The 10,532-nt window shown below is 32.5% G+C and overlaps 1 protein-coding gene across 1 annotated transcript; it reads right to left on the reverse strand.

Annotated features, from left to right (window-relative positions):
- Positions 1 to 3,151: 3,151 nt before the first annotated feature.
- Phum_PHUM253770 (uncharacterized protein) lies at positions 3,152 to 4,901 on the reverse strand (the record flags this gene model as incomplete). Its single annotated transcript, XM_002426399.1, has 2 exons — positions 3,152 to 3,325; positions 3,708 to 4,901. The coding sequence occupies 2 exons, from the start codon at positions 4,899 to 4,901 to the stop codon at positions 3,152 to 3,154; spliced, it is 1,368 nt and encodes a 455-aa protein (XP_002426444.1).
- Between the last annotated feature and the right edge of the window lie 5,631 nt (positions 4,902 to 10,532).

A 10,532-nucleotide genomic window follows, 5' to 3' on the forward strand; every position in this document is an offset into this window, starting at 1 on the left:
TTCCAAAATATTAATTGTCACAAAACCCCTCCACGACTACCTCCTACCTCCAGCCTCCCACGGTAAGAGGGGACATTTCATTACGATTAAATTATATATATATATTTAAAAGTTTTTAACTGGATAATAATAATAATTTTAATGTTCAAATAATTTCTTTAGAAACTCAAACTTTTTAATAACCCCAATAGAATTTGTCAGTCGCGCATAATTACAAAAAAAAAAAAAAATAATTTGATCTTTTGAACCTTTTAAAAAAAGAAAAAATATTTTTTTATTCAATTGACAGATCGAAAAAAAAAACAAAACAAACAACAAATACGATTTTATAAATGCGCCGTCAAAATCGTCGCACACACACAAAATGTCGCCAAAACGTCAAAAAAAAAAAAAAATTCTCAATTGTAATTATCATCATCATCATGATCATCATCGTCGTCGTCGCCGCCGTCATTAACGACGAAATTTTATTAGTTTTAAACGGGTTAACTTTTCGTCGAGTTAGGAAACGGAAATCCACACGTTGCACCGCCCACTCCGCCCTCACGTGACGTAAAACGCAAACGTTTCCGGTTTGTTGACGGTTTTAAACTAATTTTTTTTTCTTTTTACCGTTTTGTCAAAACATCTATTCGCAAACTTTTCTCGCTGTTGTTTTTTCTCTTCTTTTATTTATTACTATTATCATCATCATCATCATCATCATCGTCGTCGTCGTCGTCGACCGTTCGATCCGCGATAATAATAATAATTGTCTTTTAAAATTGAAATAAAATCGATTAATAAATAAATAAAAAAATAAAGGTAAAATGTATTTGCCATTTTCAACGTCGAAAAAAGTGAGACAGAGAAAGAGTGAGAGAAGGAGAAGGGAGAGAAGGAAAAAGGGAGAGAAGGAAAAAGGGAGGGGAAAAAAACATCATTCAGTTTGCAAATTATTATTATTATCATCATCATCATTACTATTTTTCAACCTTTTCCGTTTTCGAATTTAATTTTTAATTAGAAACTTTTATTGTCATTCAGTCAAACGGCTTCAGAGAATAATTTAAAATGGAAAAATGTAGTAATATTTCAATCAGAGAAAAGAGAGAGGGGAGAAAGAGAGAAATAAAATAAAATATATATATATATTTAAATAAAAAAAAATGTCTGACTCAATTTTTTTTCCCTCCCCCTTTTTTTTTCTTTTCTATTAAAATTTATAAACGTTAAAAAAAAAAAAAGTCGATTTTTTTTTTTTTATTGATAAACTCGAAATTTACTTTTCCCATTTTTAATAATAATGATAATAATAATAATAATAATTATAATTATCATTATTATTGACACCGATATTGTCAATAATTTATTTTTTTTTAACATGGAAAAATTGAATATTTAAATTTAATCGAATCAAAATTTCTAAATCGTAGAAAAAAAAAAAGGAAATAAACGTTTCGATACGATTCTCGAATCGAAGATTTTTCTTCTGTTATCAGTACAAAAACTCTATGAACTGATAAGCACCACCACACGCACAAGCACACCCACGCTCACCACTACTTTCCCCCCGAAGACGTTATTAATTTAAAATATCATCCTTATGCACTCTATACCTTTCATTCGTCGCCGTCAAATCATTTCCGGTTTAAAAACGGAAACGATCAAAAATTACTCTCTCTCTCTCTCTTCAAAAAAAAGAAACGACGTAAAAACTTTATCGTTCATCATCATCATAAAAATCAATCGAAGAAAGGATGGATGAATGACACGGGTAAAAGGAATGGAAAAGTCCAACAATTAAATTTTTTTTTTTCCAATTTCACGATCGAACGATCAAATTAATTCATTTCAGAGACTTTTTCGATAATTAAATTATCGAGGTTTTTATTATTATTATTATTATTATTTTCTTCTTTTTCCGGTTTTTTAAATAATGATGACGATGATAATAATAATAATAATGAAAAACAATCTCAATAATTTTCCTTTTTCTTCGGATTTTCTTTTCTTGTTACATTTTTCTTTTTTTTTCTCCATACAAAAATCAATATTTGTATAAAATTTTTATTAATTTTCCAATCGCCGGTATTATTAAAGAAAACACAAGCAGAAGACGAAGAGAGAAAAAGAGAGAGAGAGAGAAACGATAATGATAATAAAATTAAAGTTTGTCGAATCTATCTATCTATATTTATATATAAATTTACTTTCGTTTCGTCAACAAACGCGAACCGTACGCACACGCACACGCACGCACACACACATTGTTTCGACGTTAAAAATCTCTTGTCTTCTCCCCCCTCCCTACCTTTCTCCCCAAAAAAAGAAAAGAAAGAAGAGAAAAGACATTTAAAAGATTTTCATTCTTTTTTTTAGAATTGATAACGTAAATCGCGGTTAAAAAAAAAAAACTTTCGAACTTTGAACTTTTGAATAAAAAATTTCGGGTAATCGGGGGGGGGGGGGAATCGTCTGTCAAATTCCAAAAAAAAAAAAAAAAAATTTTCAGGAAAAGAAAAAAGAAAACTTTTCCATCTTCCGATTCCTCATTGAAAATCATCATTATTTTTGATTTTATTATCATCAAATTTATCTTTTTCCTTCTTATTGTCTTCTGCTGTCTTATTTTTAAAAAAAAGATTGATATTTCTTTTCTCCCTCTCACTCCCAAAGGTTTTATATTATTATTATTATAACCTTAGAGACGAGAGAAAAAGAATATAATAATAATAATATTATTAAAGGTTTTTATAATTAAATTACGTAAGACTAGGTTGAAAAATAAAATTGAAAAAATTTTCTTTTTTCCGCCGCCTCTTCTTTCTCCCTTCCCCTCGCGACGCCATGTTTTTTTTTACAGTCGTGAAAACAATTTTCTTTTCATTAAAAACACAAACACTTGGACAACAACAATTATTATTATTCCTTCGGGGAAGAAATCGGGAAAAACTTTTGTGTTCTGCTATTTCGTCGAAAGGATCGAAAATAAAAAATGATTTGAGGGGAGCGGGGAAAGGGGACGGGGAGGAGGAGGAAAAACAATTTTGTTTATTACTATTAACCGAAGGAAAAGCGTGGAAAGTCTCACGAAATAAAAAAAGGTTTGCAAAGATAATAATAAAATGGGAAAGAAAGGTTCAAATCCGCGGCATCAGCAATTTTTAATTTATTTCAAATTAGTAAGAAAAACCAAAAAAGGCGTCGTCGCTACCCCGCATCCCATTTTTTGTTTACCGTCGTATTTAATTTTGTTTAATGTTTTACACGGATTTTCTGGACTTGATCTCCAGCCGCACACGCACACACGCACACCCACACAAACCACGAACGCGTGTAACACCTGAGCAATATGAATTTTTCCTTTTTTTTTTTTTTCGAATCCCGGATAATTTGTTTTAATTGAACGTAACTGAACTTTTCGAAAAAGGTAAGTGGCAGAAGAAAAAAAAAGAGCCAATAGCCGTACGTATATATAAATACATCATGTGAAAGCCTCCCTCCCCCATCCCCCCCAAGAAAAAAAAGCAAAAAAAAAACTAAACACGTCGGAAAAATTTATTGACGGAAACCTTTTTTTTTTCCTTTTTTTTTCCAGAATGAAAAATTTTAACTTTTCACGTCATAAATCATTTTTTTTTTTTTTCGTTCTCCAGACAAACAGTTGCCAAACTAGAATGTTTATTTAATGAATCAATTTTAAAAACTTTTCTTTTTTTTTTTACCTTTACGAATCTTTCCTGACTGTCGAGAATTTCGAAAAACAATGACATTTTATCATCGGGACTCTGATATCCGTTTCGAGACTGGAGAAGAAGTTGTTGGATGGCTTGTGACGTTGTCGGTGTCACGGCTCTCGGTTTGACCGGACTCGGCGAAGGATGCAAATGAGTGCATCCTAAAAATATCGGAGTTCCGTTCGGTGACACGCCGCAAGTGAACGGTCGAAAGGGTAAACCGTGTATGGCGGAATTGAATTTCGGCCGAAGTTGAGCTTGAGCCGAGGGTAACGAGAGTCTCCTTTGAGCGGAAAGAGGAGAAGGAGTAGGAGGATGAAAGGGATCAGTCTTTTTTTTGGATGATAGCAACATGTAATCGCTGATGGAAGAGGGCAACGATTTGGGACCATTGTTCGAAGTCGAAATAGAACCTAAAGAATCCGGACCGAAACTTCTGGGTCTCTTGGGACCGAAATTTTTAGAACTCGACGATGATGACCACGTGTAAAAATTACCCGACGACACGGAACCGCAAAAACTTGCCGGTCTATTGTTACTCTCGGGATTGTGGTTCCACGTTTGAAAACCGGAAGAGTAAAGCGATAATTTTCTAGGTGCGTTATATTTTTGCGGAGTCGTCGGAGTGTTTTGCACGCTTCGAAAATTCCCCTGGTGATTGGTAGTCACGATTTTCGGAGTCGCACTGGAATACAAACTCGTGGGTCTCTGATAAAATTTTTCATTTTTATAACTCGACGGAGTCGTCGACACAGGAGTCATGCAAGATATACCGGAAGATATATAGGAGCTCGCAGGTCTCCGTCGAACCGGAGGAACCGACAAAGGTGAAAATCCGGTACAGAGCGTGTTCGGCCTTTTCGCCGACGCCACCGCCGCGGACATTTTGATCCTTTCGTTTGTCGTATCGAAAGGATTCGTCGGTTTGACGTATGACGACGCATTAATTTTATCATTGTTATCGTTGATTTTTTCCCTTATCGAAGAAGACGAAGAAGAAGAATTCCCGTTGATTTGCAATCCGTCAAAACAATTTTCGAGATCTCGTTCTGACGATGAAACGACGCGACTCCCGATCCCGACACTATTTCCGTCTCTTTCTAATTTTCTAAAAACTACCTTTCCGCTACTATCATTGGACGACGGTATGCGATTATCAGACGGGTCAAGTGATTCGCACATTTGTCACGAAAAATCATCATCATCTTATATAAGAAAACAGAACAAACGAAATCGTTCTTTTAAAACGATTGTTTTCGCACGTTTCAAACATTACTTCCTTATCCGGTTTTCCCGGAGCCGTGTGCAAAGACGAGAGACGAGACGAGACGAAACACGAAAATCTAAATAAAATATTTAAACCGTCGCAAACTCGAAGACGAAAGAAGAGACTCGAAGGAAAGAAAAGAAAAAAAATAGAAGATAATAATAATGATGATAATAACAATAGTAAACTTTTACCAAAGAATTCGTTGAACTTTTCGTTCTTCCGACCGACACGCTAATTCAACTAATTTAAAAAAAAAAAAAAAAAAAAAAAAGAAGCCCAATAATAAACGAGTAATTAACCGACGCGCGCTAACTTTTGCGTTTATTAAAACTATTATTATTATTATTATTATATTTCTCCCTCCTTCTCTATATTTCGCCTCGTGATCTTTTTATCATTTCATAATCACGAAAAGACACCGACCGACGCGACACTCACCAACACGTTCACATTCATAACAGAAAACAATTTAAAAAATCAAAAAAAAAATTAAAAAAAAAAAGTAAAAGTTAAAAAGTGAAAAAAAAAAGAAACCATCGTGTAAGAAGAAAATCGAAACGCAACTGAGAGCAGCAGCAAACTTTTGAGAGATTCAAAATCCCTCCCGTGGAATGAAAGAGAAAAAGAGAAATCGACGGCGCAAACGTTCCCTGTGCAACAACAACAACAACAACAACAACATTTACAAACTAAATTTTTAATTATTTTTTTACATTTTTAAATAAATTTTTCCTCCATTTTTTTTTTTTTAATGCAATTCATAAATTGATTTTGCAAAATTTTACTTTTTTTTACCTAAAGTTTTACAAAGAACAAATCAATCAATCAATCACGCACACGTAGGCACGCACGTAGCAAAATTCGAATAACGGCCTCCTACTTGAAAATGAGAAAAAAAAAAAGAAAAAAACGGCCTTAAAAACGGAGGAAAAAAAAAAGCTCAGCATCCGAAAGGATCAATTGATATTCCGTATACTAAAGGTACAAAAAAAAAAAAAAAAAAAAAACGGTATCAAATTTTAAATGCAAATTTAATTTGTTTAGTAAGCTGTATCGAAGTTTGTTAACGAAAAAAAAAGTCACGTATTATTATTTTCGATTCGGGGGCGGGAGAAGGGAGAGAAAAAAAACGAAAAAATTCATGTTTGATTGAGGATCCTTTTCCCCTCACCGATTCCTCCTTCCTCCTTCTGCTCCTCCCTTACGAATTTTTTTTTTTTTTTTGCAAATTACCACGTTAAATTTCGAATCGTTTCATTTTAAACACACACCCCCTCCCTTTCCCCCAACATTTTTCAAACGAAAAAACCGGAAACGGACGGAAGAGGAAATAAAAAAAAAAAGAGCGGGAAAAAATTATTGTGTCTCGCCAAAAATTAATTTTAAGATCGGGTAAGAAGAGAGAGAAAAAAAAAAGTTTCAAGAAAATAATGATGATGAAGAAATTCTATGGAGCGAGGAAAAATCAAAAAGTGGAAAAATGGAAAAAAAAAATGTCAGAAAAACGCGATGGAGACAAAAAAGGAAAAAGGAGAAGAAGAAGAAGAAGAAAGAAACAACAACAGCAACTGCAGCAACAGGAGAAGGAGATGGCAAAGTGTCCAAAAAATCCGGGAAAAATTTTAATCGCGCTCGTGCGATTATATAAAACCAACCGACAGACAGACAGTAAACGGAAAAATCTGGCAACTCACTGGAAAAAATTTAATAATGATAATAATAATAATAATAATAATAAAGATAATCTTTAAAAACATTTAATTAATTTTTTATTTTTTTCCTGTCGCAATAATAACAAACTCTAATCTTTGCTCCCTCCCTCCACCCGCCCCTTCCTCGGTTTCTTTTTAGCAAATTTTTTTTTTTTGATAAAAACCTTTTTGGAGAGATTTTGGCGCAACAGAAGCAGAAGGCAAACATGCAACAACATTTACTGGAAAAAAATTTTCTTTTTTTTCACCAGTTTTCCATTTAAAAAAAAAAAAACATGATTAAATCTATTTCAATTCTGGTGTTGGCCTGATAAAAAAAAAATGCAAATTAAAAAAAAAAAAATTTGTTTCATTTTTTTTTTTTTTTCTTCTCCAGCAGCAGTAATAGTAGTAGTAGCAGCTACAAAAAAATATTATGATTTATAACTGGCTGGATAGTAAAAGTTTTTGCCTTTCTCTCTCCCACCCCTACCCCTCCCCCTCCCTCTTTTTTTTTGAAAATGTTTTTGTTTATTATGAACACAATAAAATAATGCAAAATAGGTTTTTTTTTTTTTTTTTTTTGAAATTTTGGAATGTGAACAAAAAAAACAAAAGGTTCTCTCCATCTTTTTCTACCATCCTTTCTCCATCCTTCCCCCACCCCTTCCCTCCTTTCTTCTTTTTTTTTTTTATTACGACAACTAATTCACTTTCTAACGTCAACCGTTTAATTTAAACGTACAGAGAGAAAGAGAGAGAGAGAAAAAAAAAACTACAGAAACTCTCGCACACTCAAAGAACAAGGTTTCAATTAAAAAATTACGCGGGGAGGGAGGGGAGGAGGGCAAAGGGAAAACTTTTTTTGTGCGATGAAAACTCAAGACATCACGCAAATAATAATAATAATAATAAATTTAGTCGTTTCGAGTAAAAAAAAAAAAAAACCGTTTGCGGTTGGTTATTCATTCAGCTTCTCCCTCTTCCCACTCCCCTTTTCCCCCCACTTACCACCATTTTTTTTTTTTTTTTTTAAATAAAAATAAATAAAATGATATAAAATTTGATGAGGGCTTTATTTCACGCATGGTTTAATCGTTTTTCAAAATTAAACATTCATTCGAGTCAACGACAAAGTGAAAGGTGAGAGAGATAAAGAGAGAGAGAGAGAGGGAGAGAGGAGAGAGATACACGATCGTTTTTTCATATTTAATAATAATAATAATTATTATTATTATTACGATAATGAAAAATAAAAAGCATAAAAAGGAAAAAACACATTCATTTTTTTATTTATTTAAAATGTTTGTTTTTATTATTATTATCATAACCGGAAATGCACGCACGAGAGAGAGAAAGAGAGAGAGAGAGAGAGAGATAGTATCCCGGTAATAACATTAAAAGGATCAAACGCTAATGACGATCTTATCTTCAACCAGATGCCAAATCGAATAAACCAATTAAAAAAACAAAAAACTCCCGATATTAAATTCTTTTTTTTTTTACATTTACATATCCAGAATTAACTTTTTCCAGTTTTCCCCATCCCACCCTATCCTACCCCTCCCCACAATTTTTAATTTGAATTTTAGGCCCCCGTGTAATAAAAAAAAAAAAAAAGAAAAAAAAATCGGTTGGAACGAAAAAACTTAAAAACGTTTGAATATACCACAACTACGAGATAACAACTAACTAACTAATCAATGTCAAATTTTTAAATGTTAATCCGAATGATTATCCAGGATTATCCAGGATGTGCGTGTGCGTGTGAGTATGTGGACGGGATTCTCTGGAAAAGTGATTTCGAATGTACACAAAATTTTAACCGTATAAAACTGATGAGCTTTTTCTCAAAAACAAAAAAAAAAAAGAGAAAAGAGTAGTAGTGACGTAAAACAAAATTTTTGTTATCAGCCACCGCCACCGTCACCACATATCGTCACTCATTTTCTTTTCTCTCTCTTTCTCTACCTCTTTCTCTCTCTCTGTTATTTTGTGTTTTGTTTTTGTCTTTTATCATTTGAATAAGTAAAATGCTTTAAAATCTATCTTTTCCATTTTCTCTTTGTGATTATTCATGATTTTTCCGCTCTGATTCCGACGTACCTTTGTTCTATAACCAAGGCGGTGTGTTTTTTTTTCTCTCCCCTTCCCCCCTTCTACGACTTTCTCTCTTACTCTTTTTCGCTTTCCCCCTTCTCTCTCTCTCTTTTACCTACTCCTCCTCCAAATATTTCATTGTAAGGTCACTGAATTTAACCTTCCGGTTCTTTCTTAACAACAACAACAAAATTAAAACAAACAAAAAAAAAAAAAAATGAAATTTTTGTTTTGCTACATTCTGAAAAAAGAAGAAGAGAGAAAGAGAGAATGAGAGAGAAAGAGAGAGAGGGAAAGAAAAAAAAAGGGAATAATAAAAAATCTAAAATTTTCCTACCACTCCATCTTTTTTTTTTTTTCTTTCTTTCTTTCTTCTTCATTCCAGTATTATAATTATTTCTTATACTTTTCTTCTCCCCACTCTTTTAAATCACCTTTTACAAAACTTTAAACCTTTCACGTACCTTTTTACCCTTTTCGAGTCAAACATTTTCCGTTAAGTATCAAAAATTTTTGGAAAACAAAAAAAAAAAAATTTTTTTTTTTCCGGATCTAAGCTTCATTTTAATTTTATAAGTAATAAAAAATTGAATCCATTTATTCATTCATTCATTCCTTCGTTCAATTGGTGAATTAGTCAGTCAGTCAGTCAGTCAATCATTCATCCGGCACCCTATCCCTACTCATCATCTAACATTTCAAAAAAAATTTTACAAAAACTGTCAATGTGTCACAAAAGTTTTCTTTTTTTTTTTTTTTTACCTGGAATTAAATTATGCTTTTTTCTCTTTTTCCAGCAATGACACCGTCATCATCATCGTCATCATCATCATTATTATCATTACGACAAAGTTTTCACTGTTGACATTTTAAAGGGTTCAAAATAATAAAACTTATTTATACAATAAACCGAAAGAAAAAAAATTTTTTTTTGTTTTTCCTCCCAAAGCCTCCAGTTAAGAATAAATCAAAAATTCCTTTTTTTTTTAATTAATGGCGTCAACAAAATTTTTCGGGAAGGAGGGAAAAACAAATAATAATAATAATACCATTTGACTTGTGTAAACCGTGATAAACGATCGAACAACGTGGCAGTAGATAAGGAACGTTAAGAGAATACGCAAAACCCGAATGGAAAAACTCGATTTTATGTAAAAAAAAAATTTTTTTATTTTTATTACAATATTTATTACGATAGCTACGCTTTGGAAAAAAAAAAAAACTTTAAACTACAATTACGACGTTGGTAAAATTTTATTATTATTATTATTATTATTATTATTATTATTATTATTATTATTAATAATAACAAAACATAAATTAACGTTGTAAAAAAAAAAGAGCGTTCGCTCTTTCGTTCGCACGCGCACGCATAAACCGCCACCTCCATCCCCTTTCCCTTCCCTTCCACTCTCCCCCCGACAACGAAAGGGAAAAAAAAAATTCAGCTTTTTCTTTTTTGTTTTATTATTTTTTTTTTTTTGGACAAAATTTTCCAGCCGCGTCGTAAAAGTAAAGAAAAAAAGAAAAAACGCGAGCCTATCTCCCTCATTTTTTTCTTTTTTTTTTTTTGTAGTCGTCGTTACTTAACTTTTACACCTTTTAAAAAAGTGAGTGAGAGAGAGAGAGAGAGAGAGAGAGAGAGAGAGAGAGAGAAAAGCCGGTTGGGAAAAGAAAATTTCACTTTCTGGAACACGCACGCATCCATGGACGCAGTTTTAACTTTTTTCTTTTATCTTTCCTTTCCCTCCT

The sequence above is a fragment of the Pediculus humanus genome, genomic scaffold, assembly GCF_000006295.1.
Source record: "Pediculus humanus corporis 1103172107627 genomic scaffold, whole genome shotgun sequence".
In the NCBI taxonomy this organism is placed as follows: Eukaryota; Metazoa; Arthropoda; class Insecta; order Psocodea; family Pediculidae; genus Pediculus; species Pediculus humanus.